This window comes from Apus apus, chromosome 2, assembly GCF_020740795.1.
Source record: "Apus apus isolate bApuApu2 chromosome 2, bApuApu2.pri.cur, whole genome shotgun sequence".
Lineage (NCBI taxonomy): Eukaryota > Metazoa > Chordata > Aves > Apodiformes > Apodidae > Apus > Apus apus.
In genome coordinates this window covers 5,227,510-5,254,674 of record NC_067283.1, presented here as the reverse complement: position 1 = coordinate 5,254,674, position 27,165 = coordinate 5,227,510, and the positions used below count along the sequence as shown (strand labels likewise).

General features: G+C 41.7%; 1 protein-coding gene across 3 annotated transcripts in view; it reads right to left on the bottom strand.

Annotated features, from left to right (window-relative positions):
* Positions 1-27,165, bottom strand: part of OXSR1 (oxidative stress responsive kinase 1) — a 92,225-nt gene that overhangs the window by 12,470 nt on the left and 52,590 nt on the right. For 2 of the 3 annotated variants that reach the window (XM_051612536.1, XM_051612537.1), the window contains exons 5-11: positions 22,897-22,952; positions 13,445-13,554; positions 9,895-9,996; positions 6,498-6,631; positions 4,412-4,460; positions 2,095-2,160; positions 1,737-1,859 (exon numbers count right to left, since the gene is read on the bottom strand). In XM_051612536.1, coding sequence (XP_051468496.1) covers positions 1,737-1,859; positions 2,095-2,160; positions 4,412-4,460; positions 6,498-6,631; positions 9,895-9,996; positions 13,445-13,554; positions 22,897-22,952 — 640 coding nt within the window. The remainder of the gene's footprint in view (positions 1-1,736; positions 1,860-2,094; positions 2,161-4,411; positions 4,461-6,497; positions 6,632-9,894; positions 9,997-13,444; positions 13,555-22,896; positions 22,953-27,165) is intronic. The other variant, XM_051612538.1, reaches the window with a different exon arrangement.

The window sequence follows — 27,165 nt, the reverse complement described above, 5'->3', positions numbered from 1 at the left end:
AATACAAGTCATAAGATTGTTTGGAAAGGGATCATCCTGCAAGAGCTACATGGACTGAAGACAATTATTTTTTAAAAAGCTGTGCAGAGGAAAGACATTCAAGTATCTAGGAAAGCATGTGGTGAGGTCTAAGATGCCATGGTGCCCTTCCTGACCTCCAGGAAGGTACAGTTCTCACAAAGTTCTGTGTTACATCTACACAAAATGCCCCCAAAATGGCAATACACACCTGTATTTAGGTAACTGAATTGAGACCTAGTATGCCAATGTCCATCCTAAAGGTTTCTTGACCAAGAGACCTAGAAGTAAAGACCAAGCACCACCCAAAGCAGAGCAGTCAGAACAGACAACAGTGCAAGGAAATATGCCAAAGCTCCAAGAGAAAAAAAAAAACAACAACTGACTTGAAAAGGAGCTTGTAAACACGTGCCAAGCTGCTTTTTTTTCCTGCATAAGAGGAATGAAATAAGCAAGTACTGTCCACAATACAGTAACCAGTGTTAAGTCATAGTACCCTGAGCTTGGACACAAGAGAGGAGTTCTAAGTAACCTCTGAAATAGAATTAGGATCTTTTACCATATTGCTTCCTAAAACTTCATTATATTTTAGGCTAAAAAGGATAGAAGATTTCAGCTCATAAAGCATCAAGAATTTCAGTAGTAGCCCCTTGGTACCAAGAGATCCTCCTTGACTATGTAATACAAAGCCAGATAAAATGAGCACTTAAAAAAATCACAATAGTTGTTGCCACAAAGTATGGAATTACTATACTGATAGTGGACTTAAAAAAAACCTCAAGCATTTCAAGGGATGCTAAAAGGATGTAAAATCTTGCATTTAATGGTTAAGTGTCTAAACAAAATGTCAGTAGAAGGAAGACCAATGAAAGAGAACAGAGAAAAGTTAAATCCTTCAAACCAATACTGCTTTTTTTTCCCCTTTTGTACTGAAAAGCTTCCTCTAATAATTCTCCACTGTCTCAGTCATTCAATTCCAGAATGATTAAAACACAGTCCTCTTCAAACTCCCTGCTGTAGTGAACAGGCAAGCCATGACAGTCAAAATCCACACTGCTGACTTCTGGGAGGAAGACAATATGGGAATTTATTGCCATGTTAATTGATCTGTATGCATTACTCCTGTGTTTCTGGGTTTGGAGCTTTTTGAGCACGTGTTGGGAGAGGGTGAGGTGTTTTTTTGAGAATTTTCAAGAGCTAGACCAATCACTGTGACTTCAGAGATGCCTTAATATTTTCTACCAGGACAAATCCACTTCGTTGTAACTGAGGGGCCAGAACTAGGCCCTGTGTGTTTCAGGTATCAGCCACAAGCACAGGCCCTATCGATTTCAGCTCCATCCTGGAGAGGGCAGTAGGACAAAGCCTCTCCTGACACTTCTAGAAGAAAGCATCTCAGAGTCAGCACCCTTAAAAACAAGAATATCCTAGCTCAAGTGAACTACTACGCTGAGCTGGCAGCAGATTGTCTGAATTCACGTTCCCAATGCTCAGCATTCCTGAAGGAGACCAGCTGTGCCCCAGAACATGGCAGAAAAGAGATCAATACAATCCCTTTAACCTCAGTCTTTCTCTGGCTCAGCTACAAACCTGAAGTGAGGGATTATAATTTATTGTGTATCATACTTAGAACAAGGCCACGTGCTTCCCAGGGATGTTTAGAGATACCACAGTTGGAAAACAAGAGACAGTAAAGCTACTGGAATTGGAGGACCCACCCTGAGCTGTGAAATTGCTGCTCTGCCTTCCTCACTTTCTTCATCTAGTTCATCATCACTCCATTCCCAGCCACCATCTTCAGTCTTATGAAGACGCCCGCTGGAACCTGGGACTCTTCGGACCTGCTCAGCACAAAGACAGAACTGATGTGTCAAGCACTTGATCTTTTTTTAGGAGAGACAGTACAAGAACATCCTCAGGTTGAAACACCCACCAGGATGCTTGGGTATTTTATGGAAATGTTTAGCTCTGTAACTAGAAAATGCTGTACTAAAATAATAAGCATTTAAAATGTGAACACAAGCATAAAACACTAGTACAACTGTAAGAGCAAGAGCCCAGGAGATTTTTCAGTACCTTTTTGGATCTTTCAGTGATTGTTGGGGCTCTCTGCAACATCTTCTCTTGTAAAAATTCTTTATTCTGCAAAAGAAAAATACCAAACATTTGCATTGCTGGAAATGCCCTTTGATTGCTCCAGTGTCCCTAATAAAGAAACTATTTTGCTATTTCTAGCAGAAGGTGTTTTATATGTTTCATCCTCATTCTTTCTAAGATATTAACTACAGTACATGATATTTCATCCTAAATAACTTCTCAGCTGGCAGTGGCACTTTCCTCTATGCAAAGTGATACGGAATTAACAATTGATCAGTTGTATACTGTTCTGTCCAATTCACTAGGAAACATACTTATTATATCACAGCATCTGATACCCTGCTGAGACATCTGGCATTCTTCCATTCCCAGATACTACACCACCTGCATCCATCCACTCTGTTTTATCTTGCCCCTAAATTTGTGTCTGTTCAACTGCCAAAGGCAAATCTCAGATGTCAGGCAGGCTGGGATGCAGGAACTTCAATATGCTGGAGTAATGAGACTCAGGAATTAGGGCAACAGGAGTTAAGAGTGGCTGAAAAAATATAAAGTGCATGGCACTTAGAGAGGAAGTAAATGTGTGATCACAACACATTAAATACTGAGAACCTGCTGTTATGCTTTACTGCATTAAATTTCCTCTTCAAGAAGCTACTCTCGACTGGCTAACATGTGGGCTCCTGAGCATACAGTTTTCCAGCCACTGGGAAAATTGCCAAGCTGCTGGCTACAGGAGGGGCAGGCCAAACAAGCACCCTGGCTTTAGCACTGGGACCTGGCTGGATATTTCACACCACAGGACTGAGGTTGGGTAGCCCTGCAGCCTCTGCCCATGAAGTGCTCCCAGAACTCCCCTGTGATGGTTTCTTGCACATAGGATGGGGAGCCTCAAGACACACACTGTCACTTCCTGGTAAGTGGCTCTCATCAAAGCATGTTTTTACATAATAGACTGTATTTAAATATATGGTTCAACACAGATGTATAGCAGTTGGATTCCTCTGTCCTCAAGTCACAGCTGTCAGCTTGGCACTGGCTGATGTATGAAAGTAATTCAACACTAAGCATTAGCTGGCACACAATTTCACTTTGGGTGCCACTTTAAGTGTTGCCTCATTTACAATAATGTTAATTTTCTATCACCACATATGCTAATATGTTACTCTGCAGCAGCTTAATGAAAGCATGAAGGAGATTTAACACACAATGAAGTATAACATGAACCAGAACTCGCATAACCAAACTGAGAAAGGTCAGCAATGTGTAAACTATCTTGTCACTTTGGACACCAAGCGTGCACCCAGCATTTAGATACAGAGCATTCAGTTGTCTAAAATCCCATTATGGACAAAGAAAGCCTAGTTAATATCATCAAGAGCCCAGGCATCAATTAAACATGCCTGAAAGCAAACTCCTGCATTTCATAAACTGGATCACTCTCTAGACTTCCTTGGTTGCATTTGTTAAGATTTCTGTCAACATCAATAGGACATCCAACTCCTATACAGATATCTAGACAAGGCCATTTTCATTTAAGCATCTTAATCCAGGAGGTGAAGACTACTTTAATTGGTGCTGTTGCTGTGCTACCCCAACTATCAGATAGCTTTTTGACAGTGTTTTGCTATAACACCCATTTATTTTTATCACAAACATGCCATAGAAAACTATAAGCAAACAGAACATATTTCCTCATTCCCATGGAAATATGAATTCTCCTCTGTATTATTTCTGTCTTCCTCAATAAGACCTTGCATATACACTAATCTCCAGGCAGTAATTACATAAATGCTCACTGGCAGTTCACTTCCAGACTAGAAATGGGAGTTTCCTACTATTTTATATGACAGAATCCTCGTTTTCCATAAGGCAACACAGGGTGAAATAGTTTTAGGTAGCCCTCTGCACAGTGGGCCTCATTCACTGCTTTGCATACAGACTGACTATAGACTTTACTAAAATATAATTTACATTTATTGCCACAGAGACCTTTATAGTTGGACCAACAGCCAGAATGGCACCATTAAAAGAAAAAAAAAAAACACAAAACCCAAAAGCCACAGAAAGACATTAAAATGCTCAAGAATTTATAGATAATGTCTCCTAAGAGCAGCATACACAAGGAGGTCCAGAAGAGGGATTTTATTCTGGTTGTTCACAATGACCCATTCAACTCACTCAGCTATGCTGGCCCTAAGTGAAACAGCCCACACATGCCAATAAAGCTGTCACCACACCTATCGTACCTCTGAAAAGTCCTCTCCACAGACAATTTTAGGAAGTGTTTTCTTACCTTTGCTTTCGTGAAAAATTTGTGCCTTAAGAGTTCTGCTGCTGTCGGTCTGTCAATAAAAACAGATGTAGAAAAGAATTATAAATGCTCCCTTTCAACACAACAGTCCTCCAGGTTGCTGCAGCTTGTTGTAACATGGCATCTCATAAGGACATCGGCTTCTTCTGCACAATTCCCCTAGAAATCAGTCAATGCTCCAAGTAAATTTTACACCAGCAGTCTTTTAAACACTCAAGTGTATTCTGATCAAAGCCTATTCTGTTCAAAAGCAGCGAATAACTTGGGGGCAGGGGGGAGAAGCTGCTGAACTTGAGGAACACGGAAACGAAATGAAGGATCATCACCTACAGTAAGAGTGCAGACCTTGCCATGTGCAAGTAACAATTATTTCTGAGATACTTGATTATCTGTGTGTAAGTAGTTCTATTAAACACAGGCAGGGTGATCAACCTTTGTCTAACAGAATAAGAACAAGTACAAATTATTTTCCCTTTAAGTTAGATTTGAGGATAAGGACTGGAAAGTAAAAGACATCCCTTGGTCAATTTAGAAGAAGCTTTCTAAAGCCTCAGGTCTACATGAGAAAGTACCAGCTTACAGCTTTTCCCACACTGCCAACTGTGCTTAAATAGTAACAGAATTTAATTAGTGACTTGCCAAGGCCATTCATCACAGGGTTTATTTCACCTCAGACTACTCTAACAAAATATCATCCCCCTTATAGCAAGGGAGCCCCAAAAATAATTCATAAGTAATGGCACTAAATCCTTCTCTTTGAGAACCCATACAATATGCATAAGCATATCTGATTCTTCTAGTTGCCAACCTCCTGCACCCACAGCCAGGATGATGATAGTGAGAGAAGGGATATGCTGTGCTTCAAAGTGATTACGTTTAATTCAGATCAGCTCACATTCTGACCTGCAGGGACAGGATATGCTTTGGAAAGCAGAAAAAACATCATGTTGGGAAAAAAAACCCTGGTATCAGCATTTATCAAGCACTTCACTGGATTCATTAAACATTTCAAGTGTAAAGCTTGTTAGAAGAGAGATCCCATCTCTCAATGCGTGAGAACCCTTTGTTCCTGGATCCATCACAAGAGGGAACTGAAAAATGTCTTCATTATCATTATTTTATGAAGGGACTTTTTCCCTTTCCAGAATTAGTTTGTTCTACTAAGGAAAAAAAAACAACAACCAAACAAACTAAAAGGTATAAAAACTGATCTGAGGGAATGCTTGTTTCTTTACCTTCACATTTTAAGCAACACTATTTTTAATGCAGGATGAACACTCCTTTAAACAGCTCCACAGAGTGGCAAAGGGTACAAATGTCCTCCATAGAAACATGTCTGAGCTTTCCTATGTGACATGTTTTGAGCAGTGCCACAGACAGCTGGACCCTCCCAAAGCTTTGAGGGCTGCCATAGCATAAGGATAAAATGCTATCCTGGGAAAACCACAACATATGCACCACCCCCTTGGTAGTATTTCTAACATCACTGAGTAATCAAGTTAATGTTACAAGGAAGACTGGAAGTGTCATCAGGTCACTTACACAATCTGCATCGATGAAAACATGTTGGTAAAATTTACCAGTGTTTTTCCTGGTATTTCCCATCCCCCTACAAACTTATAATCAAGCAAGTCAAAACTACACTGAAAGCCTTCTCTGCACTGGCCAATTTTAAGAAGTTTATTTATGAAGCTTTGCAAGTAAACACATATTGCCCAACATGTAATTTCCAATTTATAAACACAGAGCAGTTCTGACTGGCAACAAAACATGAACTGCAGTCACCTGCTGGAGGTAGCCAGGGAAAGAATGGCACAACACACACAGTGGACTGGGATGCACTCTCATTAACTCCAGTGGAAGATGTGTGCTCTGGCCAGGCACAATGCCAGACATTTATCCTTAAAAATAAGGACAGCCAAGAGAATGTGCTGCCACGCAGGAGGACTGCTGTGTTCCTTGTGACTGAAAGGGTGGAGAGACAGTGTACACCAGCTTCAAAACTACAGAGTACAATTAGTTTTGTGGTTTTGTTTTAAGGGCCTTAAAATATTTTTTTGGTTCTTACCTTTTTTCTGGATCTTTCTGTAGACACGATGAAATCATCTTCCTAAATGACTTCCCATACTTCTTCAGCATCTCCTTATCTTGCACACCAGTTTCCAAAGATGGAGGATCATTTTGTAGCGTCAGCATTAAGACCTGAAAGGATTACATCTATTGGCAATGAGATTTTTCTTGCCTTGGTTAGAGCCAGATCTTGAGAACACTGCTTTAGACAATCCTTTTCATCAAGCACCTGAGTCAACAAGGACTGTTTCATTACAATGGCTCTCTGAGGGCAGCCTGAGCTCCGAGTGAAGTTTCTTACAATTTAGACTGTCTCCCCATCCACCAGGCAGCAAAAATTCACCTACCTTTTCCTCAGGCAATTACAGGGTCTCTCCTCTTCCCTCTGCTTCCCACACTAACTTTGTAGAAGCAATTCTTTTCAAAATCCTCATGCCTCTGCAAATTCTGACTGTCAGCTCAGAGGTTTAAAACTCATACAACAGGATCTAGAGACAGTTACCTCTACCTCCTCTCCTTGGGAAGCCAGGCTAATTTATACCCAACAACTTACACTACTGTTTTCCATCCCATCTCCTGGCCCACAGTGCAGTCTGCAGGCCAAACACAAGGCTGGGATGTGCTCTCAGAGCCTCTTGGTAGGATTAAAAGCATAGGCACAGCAGAACTTCTACCAGCCTTCCTCATCTGAGATGAGCAGATGTGCAAGGCATTTGATTCAAAGGCTCTGTTTGGATCTCCCTGCAGGTATTTCTCAGCTAGAAGTCAAATTAATGAAAAAGCAGAAGGACAACATAAAAAAAATTCAGTAGGTGAAGACATTTCTCACACAAGCACCCATCAAACCAACCTGATTATTCCGTTCACATCACTCAGATATTCTGAAGGAAGAAAATTACTCATTTCCATTTTCACTTGTCACCTACATACATATGAATATCTATTTTTAGAAAAGGAAGCAACACATAGTACATTTAAATAGCTTTCAACAGCTATATTGCTTAGTGCAGCAAGAGCCCATCAATCTAGCTGAAATTATACAGTCCATGACAGAATTCCCTGCCTTTACTCCTTCTCCTTGGGGGGGTCACTTAATGCATGGGTCATTTTGTTGCATAACAAAATTAATCTGCAGTGAAATGCAATTACATTTAAAAAATAAAACAAATCCTCCTGCAGGGAAGCTGATAGAACAGATCATCCTGTGTACAGTTATGCAGTACATGCAGAACAACAAGGTCATCAGGCCCAGTCAGCAGGGGTTCATGAATCATAGAATCATTAAGGTTGGAAGGGACCTCAAAGATCATCAAGTTCCGACTCCCCTGCCATGAGCAGGGAATCCTACCACTAGACCAGGTTGCACAAAACCTCATCCAAACTCCAGGGATGGGGCATCAACAACCTCCCTGGGCAACCCATTCCAGTTCCTCACCATCCTTATAGTGAAAGGCAGGTCATGTTTGACTAACCTCATCTCCTTCTATGGTAGGGTGACCTGCTTATCGGATGAGGGAAGAGCTATGGATGTTGTCTACCTTGACTGTAGCAAGGCCTCTGACAAGGTTTCCCACAGCATTCTCTTAGAGAAGCTGGCTGCTCGTGGCTTGGATTTGCACACAATTTGCTGGATAAAATATTGGTTGGACGGCTAGATCCAAAGAGTTGTGTTCAGTGGAGTTAAATCCACTGGGCAGCCAGTCACGAGTGGTGTTCCCCAGGGCTCAGTGCTGGGGCTGCTCTGGTTTAACATCTTTATTGATGATTTGGATGAGGGGATAAGAGTGCACCCTCAGTAAGTGTGCAGATGACACTGCATTGGGTGGGAGTGTCGATCTGCTTGAGGGCAGGAAGGCTCTGCAGAGGGACCTGGACAGGCCTGATCGATGGGTCAAGGCAAATGGCAGGAGTTTCAATAAGACCTAATGTTGGGTCCTGCACTTTGGCCACAACAGCCCCTGGCAGTGCCACAGGCTTGGGGAGGAGTGGCTGGAGACCTGCTCAGCAGAGAGGGACGTGGGGGTGCTGACAGACAGCCAGCTACTGAACGTGAGCCAGCAATGTGTCCAGGTGGCCAAGAAGGCCAACACCATCCTGGCCTGCATCAGAAACAGTGTGAGCAGGAGGACCAGGGAGGTGATCCGGCCCCTCTATTTGGTCTTGGTGAGGCCACACCTCAAGCCCTGTGTGCAGTTTTGGGTGCTGCAGGATAAGAAGGACCTTGAAGTGCTGCAGAGAAGGGCAACTAGGCTGATGAGGGGTCTTGAGAACCAGCCCTATGAGGAGAGGCTGAGGGAGCTGGGGCTGTTCAGCCTGGAGAAGAGCAGGCTGAGGGGAGACCTCACTGCTCTCTACAACTACGTGAAAGGAGGTTGTAGTGTTGTGTGTGTTGGTCTCTTCTCCCTAGCGACCAGCGATAGGACAAGAGGAAATGGGGTCAAGTTGTGCCAGGAGAGGTGCAGATTGGATATTAGACAATATTTATTCACAGAAGGAGTGGTGAAACATTGGAACAGGCTGCCCAGGGAGGTGGTGGAGTCCCCATCCCTGGAGGTGTTCAAAAAACAGGCAGATGTGGTGCTGAGGGAGATGGTTTAGTGGTTAGGGGTTGTAGGGTGGAGGGTTGGACTTCGTGTTCTTGAAGGTCTTTTCCAACCTTGATGATTCTGTGATTCTATGACTGAAACCCATACCTAACAGAATTGGATATTCATAATTCTATCTACCATATGACAATGCCCAATAGCAAATATGCAGTCTTTGTATTCAAAGCTACAATCCAGGCACTCAAACCACAAACAGAAGTACTGCTTGCAGTAGCTACTGCAAAATGCTACCAATAATCACAGGACAGAAGGAAGTATTAATGAGCACTCCTCACTGCTCTGCCACAATCACTGATATGGTACAAACTTTAGTGGCATTTCTGAACCACTCATCTACTCAGCAGTCCCTGCATACAGACGATACATCTTAAAATTCTGCTCTACAAGAGTTTAACCAGTATGAAGTCCTGGCATTTATAGCAATACATGGATGTGCCTGTTCTAATGAGTTAGGAGCTACTGGATTCCCAAATGCCATTGTAATTGCAGGATGGGAGCCCTAGAAACATCTGCTACCTTCAGAGGCTCTAGTATTAACACACAGCACATTACTCAAGGATAGTGACCCTGGTGAGGCTCCAGATCTAAATAAAAACTGCAGTTTCAGACAATGCTGTTCAAGTGGCATATTTTTAAAAGGTGACTTCAGATAAACCCCAGAACATCATGATCCACAAGTGCAAGCTGAGAGGACAAACTCTTGAACAAAACATGCTGGCCAGATTCTTGGAAACACACACAGAACACACTGATCCTTTATCTTGCACAAGTATCTGGAGACCTGCTCACCTTCATCGGTGGATATTTATGGTAAGGAGCTGCCCCTGTAGCCAGTTCAATAGCTGTGATCCCAAAGCTCCAGATGTCTGCCTTGAAATCATATCCTCTGACCTGAAAAATATTAGAGTGTGTTAGCATGTGCCTCTGGCTCTCCTGAAATACAATCATTTTCTTCAGCCTTTCTCCCTTTCCTTCCCTTCCCCTCGAATCTGGAAAGACCAGCACTATAATGTTAAAGGGATGATAAGAACTCTTCTCTCTCCTCTCCCTCCAGCTCCTTATTCCTTCAAGGAGGTGTTTTAGAAGTCATAGTCTGATGAAAGCTATAGCTGGGGCCTGTGCAACTAGGATTGCTCTGCCATAAACCTCTTCATACATAGAAGATGAAGGGGCAATGGGTTAACCCTGGCTCTGAGTTCTACACGAAGATACAAAGACCTTACACAGTACAATGGAACTCTCATATTTAATGGATGGACTGTTATCGCCTTGGGACATACACCTCACTACACTTTTAGTCAACCACTTCATCAATCTGACTGCAAACATGCTCAGTCCTGAAACCTCAGGACACAGCAGCTCAGTAAAAGGCCCCTCATTCCTGTCAGCAGACTACTGTTTCCCTTCACTAATTAATAGCAGCTCCTGCACTTGACATTAAACACAGACTTGTTCAGGAAAATTTATAGCATTTACTTCCTCTCATGCACAGGAAAAAATATTTCATATGCCAAAGTGGTTACTTCCTCATTATCATTAGGTAATATTTTGGCACTTGCTTTCTCCACTGCAGGGGACAGACATTATGTACTAACTTCAAGAGCAGGCACAAAAATCAAAGTGTTTTGGCTGCTTAGAATGGTTTGTATTTTCTTCTCACTAGTCTATGGAAAAATGAATCCTGAATCAGAGGAAAGCTAATGGGGATGTTGTGTTCAGCTAAAGTAACAGGCTTTAGGAAGATTCACCACTTATTGTGATGAAGCCAAAGATGTTTCTCAAACTACCTTTAAGATGATGATGAATTTTAGCAAACAAACAAAACTCTTGTGCTATTTTTCATATAATATTACAGCTGAACTGAAATTTACTGTAGCAAGAGGAGTTAGTATCTTGCATTATCTTCTTGAACTCTGTAGGCATCATTTTCATGAGCCTCAGAGGTCTGAAAGGTTTCTTGAAGTTTATGGAAATCATTATTAACAAATTTAAAATCATTTAACTAAATAAGCACAGATAATTGAAAAGAACAGTGCAGGAAGAAATATGCTGTAAGGGCAGGTTTTTTCCCTTCACACTACTTTAAGGTTTTGAGAACAACTTTGGGACATTTCTAAGCTTTATCTTTCAGTCTTGCAGCAGATCTATACACTGTACAACTCCCCATTCCCCACCAGGATTGTAACTGTTTAGTGGGGTTTTCTTGTAATCATATCCTATAATCCTGCATGCAAATGAAAGCTATGAAGCTCCAAACTGTCTACAGCAGTTCATCTTGACATCTGTCCAGTAAATATACTACTCACCACCCTGCACTTAGTTTATAGCAATAACACTTGTTTTCCTCATCACCTTTTTTTGGCCATAAATCTCTTGAGTAAAGGTGCATTAAAAGACAATGCCAGGTGATCATCTATTAACATGCTAAAGGAACTTAAAGATGCTGAAGTAAACCAGATGGAATTGGGTTGATAACACCTACATACAGAAGGTGTTATAACCTACAGCAACCCCTTCGTCCTTTTTCCCCGGGTTGCATATAGCGGCTCAGAGTGACACCTGCTGGCAGGCAGCATGATGATACAAACGGACATGGAAGCGATTTCACAGCAGCATCTAAAATACCTCCTTGCCACCTCATGTTTGCAACAAGCTAGATGTGCGCAGCCTTCGTGGATGGACTCCTTAGAAAATGTGCCTCCTTTGGAAACACATCTGTTGCATCAAAAATCCCCCCTTTGTCACTAAAAGCTTCTTTTGCTCTTTTTAACACCCTCCTTAAGATCTTTCCCCTCTGTTGTCATGCAGGTTTTAGCCACCCTACCTACAGTGAGCCTGGAGCAGTACAATAAGGTCCCAGCCAGCCTGGTCCTGTGCAGCAGGACAGGACCCAAAGGGCAGACAGGCAGGGGACAACAACTTTGATCTGATTTTAGAAACAGACTGTTTTATTTTTTAAAAAACAACATAGCAAAAATCCAGAAGTATATGACAGTGAAGCAGTTCAGAAGCAAGTTTGCAGAGATGTCTCCTGACTTGGGAAGTGTGTGTTGTACTCTGTGGTGTCAGACTTACACCCTGAGGCTACAGGAGTGTTCTAACTCACCAGCCCCTCAACACCACCATGAGGAGCCACTTAAAGGCTAACCATTGAAAAAGCCTTTCATCAACAGCATATTTAAGTTATTCCAAAGTTATCTTAATCCTTCAAGAAGCTTTAAATTTTCAAAAAAATGCATTGAAGTTCTACCACCATTTTAGTTGCATTTCATGTTTTTTATATATATATATACACACACACACACACACATACACACAGGTCTTATTTAAGTTCCTCCTACAGTTCAAAGTATTTTATTGTGAACAGGAAGGAAAAAAAGTAACCAGGGTTACTTTAATAAAACACTGATTTCCCAAAATGTTTTTGTTTCAAAGATTCTTAGAAGGAAAAAATGGAAAAAACATTCAGTCAAGTTGTACCTCTACTGGCCAAAAATCAAACCCTGAGTCCAGCCTTCTGTCAAACTGTTTTTAAGAGGATGAGGGAAAACTTCCAGAATGCTTATGGCAATGAACATCAATGCAACAGACAGCTACTACAAATAGCCTGTGCCATAATTTGCAGATCTTGCTCAGACATCTGCAGTGATATTTTACATTAAGTAAAGTTTCCAGGTGGCCTTCATCAGAAGTCACATAGAAAAAAGCTTCTATAGTTTAGACTAAAAGTAGTGGAAAACAAAAACTGATCTATCTGCACCCAATAGGAAGTATGGTACCTTTTAGCTAGCCAAAAAGGCAGACAAGGAAGGTGGAGAGGCAAGCATTCCTCAGTATTTACAGTCTGGATACTCACAAGAAGCCAAGAGAAACTAAAAAGCTGAATAAAGTCAGCTACATGTTATTTTAATGCAATAACACCCCTCTCTGACAGGTTGCAATTAGCTACCCCAAATTCTCTTATTTGCAGATGCAGAAGAGCATGTTACTGAGCTATGTATGTGCACATTTACCACGTGTAAAACTATTTATATTCTACCTCATGTTTAGGCAAGAGGGACAGGCAGGTTAATCTTCTTTATGCAACAGTTGAGCTGTCTCATCCTTACCTGAGGTGGGAGCCTGAAGAGAAGCAACAGAGCAAAAACCTACTGAACACTTAGTATTTCCCCAGTACAAGCCTGGCTGAAACAGGCAAATAAAAGAAAATCCTGTGGTTTTAATAAAGCCTCACAGGATATCAAATTTTCATCTTAGTTTGAAATAAACGCAGCCACTGCTGACAATAGGGAATTCCAAGTGCAAACCAGCTAACAGAATACTAGGAAAAAAAATTCACCTGTTCCATAACTTCTGGTGCCATCCAGCAAGGTGTGCCCACAAAAGTTTTCCTGACTTTATTTCTGGTAATGTCACCACCGGTGGCCAGAAACGCACTAACACCAAAGTCTGAAAAGAAAACAAAAGCAGATTTGATTAAGAACACATCTCAAACAAACTGAAGGGTTGTCCCCACTTTCCCCTCATATTCCCAGCCATCTACTAAGCACTAGATCACACAGTTATGCATGAGGAGCTTCCTAATAAAGGAAGAATGATCAACAGTTAGCTAAGTGGGCTGGTACATGAACAGCCTGTAGTCCACCACTCAAATTAGCAGGGACAGCAGAGCTTTCAGGGCTGGCTGGCAGAGAGGAAAATTCCACTTTCTATCACGGCCCACTGGTCACATTACAGCAGGGCTGCACTCCCCCAGCAGACCTGATACAGTACAAACCTGCCTCTGACTGCCAGGGCTTTATTTACATTTGTATGCATACATAACAAGCAGTAATTGCACTTCAATTAGCATCCTAATAGTATTTGCAGCAATGAAGTCAAGTACATAGAAAGCTACCAGACTTTATAAACATTTAACTGTCCTAACTGCATCCTGCAGTATCAGCCCCATGTTCTGGATGTTTTATTACCAGAACAGACTTTGCCTGGTAATCTTCCATCACTGAGATGCTCAGTGCTTTCACAGGAACTTGGATGGGTTCCTGAGGATACAGCAGCCTTACTAAATCGAGCAGCACGTGCTGCTAACTAGCCCAGAAACTGCCTTGCAGACAGGTATTCACAGCCTCACCCCCCCTTGAAACATCTTTCACAAGCTGGAGGATATTCAAGGATGCCCCATACAATCCCTGGTAATTGTATGAAAGTAACTAATTCCTTTTCAGAAAAACTGCTTTCAAAGATAACACTGATGTTTTATGCAATTAAGAATGACACAGAAAGCAGGATCTGTGAACAGCAGCAGTGGTGTGTGCAGGGACAACAATGGGATAAAGTATGTTTGTTCAGAGAAGAGCATTACAGAAGATTTGGCATCCAAGTCATTCAAGAGAGGATAGCAAACCTTCCTCTGGGAAAAAAGAAAAACAAGCAAAATAAATCAGGTGACAGGGAAGCTGTAAACACAAAACTGTAGAAGTATTTCTTCTCAATTTGCTCTAAACTACACTGCTTATCTACTGAATAATTAGACACCTGCAATGGGTCATTCTCCATAACTCAATTTTATCTACTGCTCTTTTTTTAAACACAGTTCAAGCAATCAAAAATCTTAAATGCAATTTTTGAGATTGATGACTGGCTTCAAGGATTGGTCTCTGAAGTTCAAGGGATATTTCACATAAAAACAGAACATTATTGACCCAAACTGGGTTGAAAACTCTTGAAACTCAGCTAACATCGGTAACTAAATGTAGAGAACTTTCACTCTGAGAAGCCACAGAGTTATTTCACAGCCTAAGGATGTTATCCTAACTGAGGAAGCAACAGCAACAAAAGGTTCCTCTTTGCAACTTGGAAGCAATGGCATCTACATGAGGACAGTGCCAAGCTTCCCTCTGCACCACACCAGCAGTGCAACAAGCCCCTTCTCACCAGTCTTTTAACATTTAAGAAACACCACTGAAATTATCACCCAGAAGAATAAGATGCTGAAAGCTTCCAGCTCACTTAGGTTAGAGGCTTCCAACGACAGGAACTTAGCACTAACTAAAGTACTGGACATGGATTAAAGTTGAGATTAAAGAAAATTCCACAGAAATCACAGGGCTAAAACAAGCACTAGCAAATGCTTGTCATTAGGGTTCAGCTTCTTCCAGCTGCACTGTCCTGTTCTCTTCACTCTTCCCAGGTGTATGTCTTCCTGCTAACCTTGACATTTTAGCACATCTAGATGGGTCACTATGCCTGTCAGCAATGAAATTTGTATTTTTCCAGAAGCCCGCTTTTTGCAGTTGTGATTTTGCTCTGACACCTTCCATGTGTGTACCCAGCATCTTTGCTTTTCTCAAAAAACTGAACGAGCTTCCTAAAAAGTTCAGAGTAAAATGACTTGCACTTTCCCCCTCATTACGGGAAGTCTCACAAGACCTATTGTTCTAAACACAAGAACAATTAGAAGTTCTTTTAAATAAGATAATACTAACAGAAACTTGTCCAAATGCCATCAGCAAGTTATTGTGATGTGCTGTATTTGAACTTGTGTATATTATCCTACCTCAAGTTTCCATGTAGTCATTTTGAGGGTAAAGGAAATGCCATTCTGAGCAAAAGCATTCCAGCAGTAAAAACACAAGCCCTTTACACAGCACCCACAGCATTCACCACATTTCATAAATGTGGGTTTAATCAATTCCAGCTAAAAATTGTGCCCTTGTCTGCCCTCTGAGGTCAGCAGAAAGCTTAAATGGAATTAAATAGTATTCTGTTACATGGTTGATTTATTCAATGTTTTCCCCATCAATTTCCCCTAATTTCCAGTGGGCTAAAACAGGCACAACCCACCTGTGCTACTCTGCTGTAAGAAAGTACTTGGAAACCATCTTCTCAAATGTCATTTTACTAACTTTATCCAAGTCCTAGATATTAAGATAAGCATGTGCCTGCTCACAGGAAATAACAATGAAGCAATAAAACAAAATCCTATCTACAAGTTAGGGTTCAGTTCTTACTTAAAAGCAGTTGGTAGAACCCATGTCTCATTTTCTCTACCCTCAGAAAGGCTAAAACAGAACTAGGTTATTGCAAAGGATAACTTCCCTCTAGGAAATGGGGAAGGTCATGAAATTCCAGAGCTAAGATAGCTCAGGAGTGTTTACATTTGTACTCTTCTTTGGCAGCTTGTGCTTTATATTGGCTCACTGCGGGGATAACTGGAAAGGACTGCACCACCAGAAGCAGGGAGGAACTGGAATGTTCGGATTTGGCCTGCAATACCAGTAACCACCACTACTGGGAATCCAACGACTGTCAAATAGCCTAAAGGAGCCCAAGGATTGCAGACTTCCAGCAGTCTGCTAGCAAGGAACAGTCTACACGGTGTCTGGATGCAAGTGGTAGGATCATTTTGTTAACAATTTTTCTGAAGCAGTGTAGAAAATATTCATCTGCTGGACCCGTTTCAGCAATATAACCCAAAAACTTATTTAAAAACAACAAAAATCTCCAGAGCAAAACCAATCCAGAATAGAAATGACAATTCTGAGGCAGGCTCTGCAGAAAGAAAGGCCAATTTTGTCTTTTTCAGTGTGTGAAACCACACACCCTACAAAACACTCTACTGTGGCAATGAAGTTGAAGACTAGTGTTTGAAAAAACATGGCGTTAGGCAACAATTGTTCAATTAAAGTATCCAAGTTGTTCAACTTGAGAACTATTCTGGACACTCATGAAAGGCAAAAGCTGAAAGGAAAATCTCCTCTGACTACACTGCATTGCAGAAAAATAAACTCAGTCTGAACAATTCTATCAACACAAGAACCTTGTGGCAGGACCACAACAGGCACCATTGCTGCTGTGCACCTCAGGAAGACACATTTCTACAGTATCATACTTCATTTTTGTACTTACATACTTATATTACCCAAGTCTAGAAGTCAGCCATTAAAAGTCATCTCTCTTTGGTCATCTCATACTCTAACACTACCTTACTCCTAAAAAGTCTAAGTACCTACAACCTCAGGTAGGTAGAACAGAAAGATAACTCTGCACTAACTAAGAGCCAGGACCAGAGCCTACTGACCAAAGCCTGAAGACTTCTACAGAGTTTGGCGGGTTTGGACCAGACCCTAAAGTAGTTCCCAGCTTCAATGGGAGCAGAACAACAGAATAAACCAATCTTGGCTTCACACCTCTCAAAGTTGTTTCTAAACTTGGGTAGCTGAGATATTATCCCTCCTGAAGCAAAACTAAAACACATTTCAGAAGACAGCACAAAGTGTTTTTTTTTCACTGGTCACCTTTCTGTTCAGTTGTTCATCATCAGAAAACATTTGCAGTTGTATGTAGTGTTTTTCTGCAAATCTGACAGCTTCTAGAGCACTGAAGATGAATAATGTCTGGCAGGAAGGAGGACAGTGGTAAATAGCAATTGTGCTGAGAACACAGCGAGTGGTGAGACACTAGTTAAAAGGAAGATTAGTGAAGAACAAGAACCAAAAACTTCTTTCCTTTTAGAGACTACGTGGTTATAGAGTGGGTTTGGATGTATAAAGACACTTGTTCTTCCAAATTCTCATTTGGAAAGGTAGATCTCTACAGTCCCATACACTGCTAATCAACTCACAAGCAGAGCAGCAGCTTTATTGCATCACAAGTTTAGCCTTGTCAAGATACATAAAAGATGCACAAAATCCCTCTGGTGAGTAAACATGGATCGCATCTAAATAAAACCAAGCCCCAACAGCTTGTTAATAGATATGCTAATACTGCACAAAGGAACTAAAGAATAACAAAGCCCAGGCCAGGTAAAGCAAACGCCCTCGGAGAGGTTCACGAGCGGTTTAAACAACCAAATAGCAGAACATCTCTTTAGGAAACAGATATTAAAAGCAACATAAGGAATACATTACTTTACACCACGCTGCTCTAGTGAAAGCACCAAAACTCTCTCCACCAACCACCAAGAAAAATACTTTCAGCCCTTTTTTGAAAGACAGAAGAGGCTCAAGAGTATCTGTGAAATAACACCGGCTGCTCAAGTCAGCCCTGCAATTGGCACTGCTCTCCTCTAGTTAAAGCAATTTAATCTTGCCCCTTGTTAAAGCAATTTCAGCTCCCAAAGTTAGTTTCCTAAGGGAAAGTGGGGGAATGACACTGCCTGCATCATAGCTCGATGCTTATGTAGAGCTCTATTTTAGTATAATGAATTAAGAGCAGTCAGGAACACAGCGAACCGGTGACAAGCTGGCATGGATTTGTGGAAAGTTACACAAATTCAGTTACACAAGTTTTGCCTGGCCTTAACTATCCCCATTTTATAAATAGATAAAGCCAGAGGGGGTTAGGCAATTTGCCCAGTATCAATTAGCAAGTCCTGAACAACTTGGTGAAATCTCAATCTACTTCAACCGCTTGGCAACACAGCCTGCCCAGACCACAGCAGAAAGACCAGGCGCCCTGCAGGACACGTTCACAGCCCCAACTGGTTTTAAAACCTGAAGATATTGTGTTATTTGCCCTACAACAGAAAAATTCCACACGTGGAAGGACATGAGCCTTTCAGCCTCCAGTTAGACCCCCTGCTTCTTCACACTCAACCACCAAGGGGTGGGTGCCAGCATTATTTAATATCCGAGTGGATAAAATGTGGGGCAAGAAGTATTTATTCTGCTCTCAGCCTCAGTATGGTGCTGAAATCATGCCATGGTTGGAGTGTGGTTCACACCAAGTGAGTCTCGTGCACCCTGGGAGAACTTCCCGCAACCTCTCCCATCCCTTCTTAGTCTATCAAAATTCTCATTTCATTTCACAATAATTTATAGGGCCCGCACAGTTAAATAAACTGAAGAATATTGAGCCTCACTTACTGTGCAAACTCTCCTGGTTTATGCAGCAATATTGGTGTTGATGCAGTTTATGTTGACAAAGAGTGTTTTTACCCTGGCAGCTTTTAGACTCCAGGGAGCCAATAACTGCCAGGGGGAAGAGGTTTTATGCTCTGATTAAACAAAAAAATACAATAATTGCCATGGAGAGGCAGGAATACAAAAGAATGCAGCTATCTCAATTTACATTGCAACCGCCATCAGCACAGCCCAGAACAATGGTATCTGGGAAAGGGTCCTGCTCTCTCCAGAAGATAAATTAATTCAATGTGCAGGACAACACTTCAAACTGAGAAAGTGATACTCTGAGTTGTAACAGGCTCCAAAAACTTGGGCCTAAGCCACAAGTCCAAGCCTTGGAAGGGGGAGGGGGTGGAAATTACGTTAGGATAGAAGCAAAGAGTCTCAGTTCAGGTCTCGCTGCTCAGCTGGATCTGTTAAAGGCAGTTTTATGCCTTGGTTCAGTGGATGCACACTGGAAAAGCAAAAGGAGCTATAGAGTTAAAAAGAGAGCCATGGGTAAAAATACCAAATCCCAGGACTTGGGGAGGAGTCTGAAGCTGGGCATTTGTACAGGCCATCAGAGGAATTTTTAGAGTTCTTACTTCCAGCAAACGCCCCCATGATCACAGATTTCTCCTCCCTCATTTTACCAGTGCCCATCTCAGCTCGAAGAGCTCCCACAGCAGCTTTCACATCTGCTGCATACCCAATTTGGAGTTACTAACAGAACCTGAGAAATGCTGGATTCACCTTCATCAGCTTTTGCTGTTCAGCCTTAACAGAACTCCACAGCCCAAATTAATGAAAGTAATTAGAATTGTAAAATCCTGCAGCAAAATCATTACCACGAATTCTATACAGTGAAATTTTCCCAAGTAATCAAATTCCCTGACATGCTGTGGAGGTACAGCCTGGCAGTGGGGTTTCCTCCACCACAGGGTCAAGCTTTTTTTTTTTTTTTTCCCCCCTAAACCTTGAAAGCAGCTTTGATTTTCTCTCCAAGGATTTCCAGGTTGAAACTTACATTCCTTACAGTTTACATTCAACATTTACATTTCTTCCGAGACAAGAAACATGAATTGTGTCAAGCAGTAGGAAACCCACAGGAACAGGTCACAGAAGCCAAACATTGAGCAAGACCTTCTTAACAACTGTTCACAGACAGTTTTGATAGAGGGATGTCAAGACTGAAAGGAGTCATTACAAAAGAATTGAAGTCATTCTTTCCTGCTACATTATTTGCATTTTTTATGTACAGTAAACCAGCTCCTTCAAGGGAGGTGCCCCATTCTGTCTAATGAACCCTCAAGGCTTCATTCCACAGTTGATCAACCTTTTTTTTTCCCTTGTGGTGTAACTTTCCAGTGAAACTTAAACACTTTGTTTCATGGGAACGTAGTGATGTCACCCAGTTGATAATTGAAGCACTCAGCGGTCAACAGAATTATTCCTAATATGCATTAATATTATTGTCAAAGACAAGTGCTTTGATCTCACTGAAACAAAACTCAGTTTATTGGTATTGGTTTGTTTCCAACATTTTTTCCCCTCCTCAAAAAAATTTACAAGAAATGTTGCTATATCATCCTGGGTCAGGAGGAAAGGAAGCTTAAGTGTCAGAAATTCCCACAGAAACAAAATCTCATGTTATGACCAGGTCAGGCTCTTGTCTAGCATTCAGTCATTCATTTATTTTTCTTTCTTTCAAGTCATCAGCTGCCTTCACAGAAAGGAGCTTCCCGTCCCTGTGGTGAACTTGCTGACCTTGGGTAAGTTTAGTGGCTCTGCTGTGCCTCAGAAGTTACAGCATTAGTCCTGCTGCACATTCAAAGAAATAATTTGTAAAGGGGGAACTTTGCACATCTCACAATGTAGCTTTCACAGGATATGTTGCACATACAAACCACTAGGAGACAGTTGAGTCCAGGGGAACGTGCACAAATCACAGACAAAATAAATCCTCTGCAAGTTGTATAAGTAAGACCAGTCAACCTTAAAATTACTTATCAACTAAAAATTACTCAGCAGGAAAAATATATCTATATTAACAGCTACCTACCATCAGTAAGCCTTAAGAAAGAAAGCCAAGTCCTTCCACTCTTGTGAAAGAGAAACAGAAGCAGGTTTCTGCTAGGCTGGCAGAAACACTTGGAACAACAGTGCATTGCTCTAATGCAACAGCTATTTCAGCCTCTCCCAGAACATAATTTAAAGCCCTCTACAATTACAACTCCAAAATGTTGCATCTTGGCCTCATTATTGAAAAACTGTAAGATTTCACTCTATGAAGTTTGCTCTTTTGAGCATTTTAGAAGCCACTCCCAACCTTCCATCAGCTGCCACACTGGATGAATTATTTACAATCCATCAGAAATGTAACAGCAGGCACTAAGAGCACTGGGAGACAAAAAGGAAAACAAAATAACTTCAGGTTTTAAACAGGAGTCTTGTATTTTAGATGTTATGTCCTGTAAAATGGCTTATAGCCTTCTGCAAAGGGAGAAGAGCTGCCTATAAAAACCTGTGCATTGCACTGTGCTCTGCCTCCCAAGAGAAAATCTACACCTCATTCCAAGATGCAAATCCAGGCACACATAAACCAAAGGTCCATACCCTCAGTGCTACCCAATGCAACAGACACTTCTGCCTGACAGGACAGCCACAAAGCTGCAAAACCCTGTCCCTTAACCCCCAGCACAACGGCTTAGCTCACTAAAAGGCACTAAAAAAGAAACCTCAAACAGATATGGCTCTTTCCAATTAATTATGGGCCTGACAAAGTTAAACACCTAAAAGGACTTTTGCTAAGATGGTAGGAGCAGATGCAAGCTCTGCCTTTGAGTTAAGAGATCATGCCTTTCCAGCCCTCATGCCACAGGATTCAGGGGAAGAGAACAGGCCAGAGGGAAAGGACAGTCAGAGAGCAATCACACTCAGGACAGGAAAATGGCACACAGGGAAGAGGAAAACCAAAGTGTCACAGGTTCTAAATGTGCTCTCCAAAAATCTTATTTAAATCTAAAATAATATTTTTTTTATTTCTGGAAAGAACAGCAATGTCTATAGAAACACGTATAAAAGACCAGAAAAGTAGTGTTTGTGGGTTGTTTTGTTTCTTCCCCCCCCCCAAATACCACACAACACCCATTTCCACAAATGATCCATCCACAGTTTCTAACACACCTGTGTTGATGTAGCCCATGTCAGCAGTGACTACAACAGACATCTCCAGGTACATCTGTATTAGCTAAAGCAACCGTCTTACCAGTCTTCCCTACCTTGTACCTTAGCTTTCACAACTGCTTCCAAGACTTCCAGTTCATCCCAGTTTGGGCTGGGCTAGGACAGTCAGTTGCATTCTGCCATTTGGTTCAACTGAAGTGGACTAGGGAGCATCCACGTGAGCAGTTTGACCAGCAAATCTTCAGTTAAGGCCAAGTTGCAAGTGACTTCCACCATCAAACAGACCAATTTCCTTCCAATAAATCTACCTACTGTTCACAGCAGTCGTTCTGCAAGCCACCTTCCACATCAGGGATAAATCACTGTGGTCTGTGCAGTCCCCTTCCCAGCCTATGAACTTGCTGGTTTTAAAATCTGAACAGCTTATGCCAAGAATTTTATCTAATCTACTGCTTCTAAGGACTTATCAGTCAAAGGATTTATTCATGCTGATCGCTACTACTCCAAAGAACAGTTGTTTTAAGATAACAAGATGTAATAAAATCCACTGGTTTTTTTGGTGGTTTGTTTATTGTTGTGTTTTCTGCTGTTATTTGTTTTGTTTAAGAACTGTTGCACTTCCTGAAGCTAAAGTTTTTATGTAGGTTCCTCCCTGATCATTAAACCACCTATTTGGATACAGTTAACCCTGAAGTTAATCCAAAGCCACCAGGAAAGTTACCTGCAATTTGCACTGAGCCATCTTCTCCAAGAAGGATATTTCCTGCTTTCACATCCCTGCAGAAAAATAAAGCAACAGTAAGTGGAAGTCATTAAATCTTCCTTTCGACCAACAAAAATACATGAAACATTGCTTCTTATATTTTGTTTTCTTGCATTAGCACCTTCTGCTTCAAATCCTGCAGGAACAGCAGGGACTTAACACCAATTGAAACTTCAGCAGACAGACACTAAGTGGTATTTGTAGGATTTATAGCTACTTGCATTTTAAGTAATATGCACCAAAAAATACTTGAAAACTTATCAGAAGGTACCCTCAAACATACAAGGAGTGTGGTCTGTCCCAGCTTGTTTAATTAGCTAAAAATGTGAAACAGAACCTAGCACTGACCTGATACTCATGTATCCTTTTGATTTTACTATCCCTGAATGAATCCTACTCTTTTCCAGCCCCAAGTCTCACTTCTCTCCAGCCCTGGAGGAGTTCACATGCTTCCTTGGGAGGCCAGTTTGGCCCCATACACTGGGGAAAAATCCAGACAGAAGAAAAACTTTGTTTACTTATGGCTTAATGAGCTGAACCACATTACCAAGGGTCAGATGAGCAGAGCTGGTACAACAGAGACAGTGAGAACAGGCAAGTGGGGTCACTCAACTGTCTTGTGAAGTCTCAACTTTTTCACTAAAGTCTCCATAATTTTATTTTTTTTTTTACTGAAATCAACAAACACACAAGAATATCCGGCACATGCTGTGAAAAATTACTGTATTATCCTCTTTCTAGCCAAAAAAATGCTGCTTTCACTCCAAATTTGCTTTCAAGTTTTACAGCTTACTTTCACAGGCTGCTCCCCACACAAAACCAGGAGAAGCACCTTTGTAGTCGACATCCATGTTCTTGAGCATGGCTGCTAAGTATGGACTGGTTAGAGAACCATGCAGACCCAGAGCCCATGCAGGTCCTGCCTCAAGAAAGGCTACAAGCAATGCAACTGCCTGGGGAATGGATGCTAGGGGATAGATAGCAATTCCCAACACACCTCCCCTTAATGGCCACCATCTGCATGGGAGAGAAAAGGAAAAACAAAAACAAAAAACAAACCAAGCAGATTCTCCCTCCACTGCCTTCCACAAATATTCCAAATCCTTTCACACACACACAAAAAAAAGTTAAGATATTTTTTTCCTCTCCTCCCTTGTGCATCATGAGAACAGAACTGGCATGAGAGCTCTGGTCAGGCCTTGGAAATCTCCTTCCTGGCTTTGCTCTTCTGAAGAAGAGTCTGGGCTGCTGCCAGTTCCAGGCCAGGATAATTTTAAACACATCCTCTCTGGCATTAACAGTTGTTAGATGGTTCCCAATACCCACTCTAGGACATTGGCATGGCAAGGCTTTCCCCAGCACACAGCAGAACTACAGTGAACCAGGACTGTCCGTATGACAGTGCTAGTAAATATTACTTCAGCATGTGCAGCTCAGAGAACCCCCAAAGCAGACCCTGTCCAACAATGAAGTGCCAGGGAAATGTCTAAGCAGAATTAAGGATGAAGCCTCAATCCTCATGCACTGCAGATTTCAAAAAAAACCCAGGCAGATTTCACTGATGTAGCAACAGCAGCCAGAAAGCATTCAATACCACCAGAGCATTCTACCACAGCACAGCAAGCTGACAGGCTTGGAGTGCAAAAAGTGGTGAAACAAGCACTTGGATTGAATTGCATAGGAAAAAAGAGCCAAAGGACTCCAGCCCCTTGGCCCCCTCCAATGCAGAGGCTTGTTTTCTTTTGAACTTCAGCTTGGAAACATGTAAATTTACATATTTTCTTGTTGGAAACAAAAGTCAGGAAATAGTGTGCTTCAAGCTAGTTCAAGAAATTACAAGTTGCTGCTACAAGAAATCCAGGATACCAACAACAGCCACTGCCAAATATCCAAGTCAAGCTGCAGAATTAAATCACCATTTGATGTGGCATTTCCTCCTGGTGACCAACCCTCTGAGAAGGCCATTACTCACCCCAGCTTGGTTTACTCCACCCCAGAGCAGCAAAATGGATTGACAGGAAGCTGCCTGGGGACACCAACTCCATTTCAGAGGTTCTGCACCACAGAGGCAACTTCCACCTTCCCCATTCCTCACCCCAGTGTATTGGCATCGTGTCACCCCTGCAACAGCACAGGGTGAGCAGCAGTAACAGTGGGTGAACACAGATCCTTTTCTTTAGCAGATACTGGGGTCACCAGCAGTGCCTTCAAATTAGGCTCTCCTTTAAAACCATCTTTAAGGTGAAATAATTGCATTTAAAGCAATGGGCAGGGGAGAGGGGAACAGTGCTTTCCTGTTTATTCTCATCAGGGGATGCTTATAAACTCGCAAGCTGAATGGTGAGAAGTTTGTTACTCCAGGATATAGTTATTGCCAAGTACAACAATTTGAAGGTACTTCTTCTATTAATGTGCTAATGACCATGTCCCTGGGCTGATCCACTTGGAATAAATGGTGTGCCTCTGGCATAACTACCATAGTGGAAACAGGAAGCAGCTTTAGGCTGTCATGTAAACAGTAATTATGTCACCTTTTACATGAAGTTACAGAAGGCTGGAGTAAACTCTTTCTTGCCAGTAGCTTAACAAATGCTACTGGAGTTCTGGACATACCTGCTCTGCAGCTGCCATCTTCTGCTCTTCTAAAGCCTCCAAGGGCCCTTCCACAAAATAATGATTATGTTTTCTATTTATCTCATACTTCACAACCTGAGTGGGAAGAGGGGTGGATTCTCCACATCAACCCTGAAAGGTTTTGAAGCCGGTCAGAAAACCCTTCCCCATCTGCATTCCAAACTGGTTTAGCTTCCCTGCATAACCAAAAGGCTGATGTACCAGTCACATCACATTAAAGCCTCCAGGTTAGGGTTGGGCCATAAGCATTAGGTGATATAACCAAAACCAATCCCCAGTCCAAGAGAATTACCATCAAGTATCCAGCTACAGGAGACTGGAGAGCACAGGAAGGCAGTGAGATGATTCTGCTCACAATTAATTCAGAGGGAGTGAAAACTACAGGAACTCTATTCTAAAGGCTTGTCCCCACTATAAGAAGCTACACGAGTCCTTAGAATCCTGGTAAGTGATCAGATCTGCCCTCACTCATAGCCTTCCATCCTTGGCACCTCCATATACTGGTAATGACACTAAGGGAAAAAGCAAGACTTACTGGTCCATAATGGAGAGCAGCATTATCAATAACCAGCTGCAACTCTGCAATCCTGGCACATGCAATAAAACTTCACATTACAGACTTCAAAGAACCAGCACTTCCAAGAAACACAATGAAACATGCTAAGCTACTGTTTTTTCAAACAAGCTCCTTAATATTGTTTGGAAATCAAATAGGACTCACTTAGCTTCTGTTCCAAAGTCTGCATTGGGAAAAACAATTTAAGGCCACTGCAACCATGATACAAGTGACCTGAGCAAAAAGTGGCATCCCAGGATTCCTGTAGCCCAGAACTGAGAAGAAAACTGTCACATGAAGAGGGAAATGGAGTTAAGATCTGCTTACGTCATTGCTTCCAACCTGCTCAGATGTGCCTTTCGGATGCAATGCTGGCTGTCAGCACAGCCATGAGTCATCTGCCCATTAGATGCAATTTACATCAACTGGAACAATAAATTTTCATGGACTGAACTCTATAGCACATAATTTGGCATGAGGAAGCAGTGGTTAGTCCTGCCAACTTTCATTTTTAAAAAGAGACGGTGCAAGATACAAGAATTACTATTTTCCATTAATGGTAATGAGCAACTCAAAATATTTATACTGAATGCAACTGATTGCTGGAGTTTGCATTGTTCTGAGTAATTTGCAAAATACTCCCAGGACAATATCTCTACATACAGTTAAACATTAAGAAATTTGTGACATTATACACCAAAAAGCACTATTCCCCTGAGCACTGCTCTTCTTTCATTTATATGCTGCTACTTATGTCACCTCTCCCCTTTGCCTTAAAAGCCAAGACATAAAAGCTTTACCACTTGAGACAGAGCTGCAAAATGGAAACTAGCCTTGGAACATGCTACCAGAATAGTATTTTTACTGTCTCAAATGTCAGCATGTTCAGCACAATGTAAAAGAAGGCATTCAAGACAACTGTGTTACAATGTACAACATTAGCATGTTCCATGTTTCTGCTCAGAAAAGCCCCAGGTACTGAAGTTTTCATGCCACAGGGTTAAGCCTCAAGTCCCAAACTCGTGGGCAAGATGCAA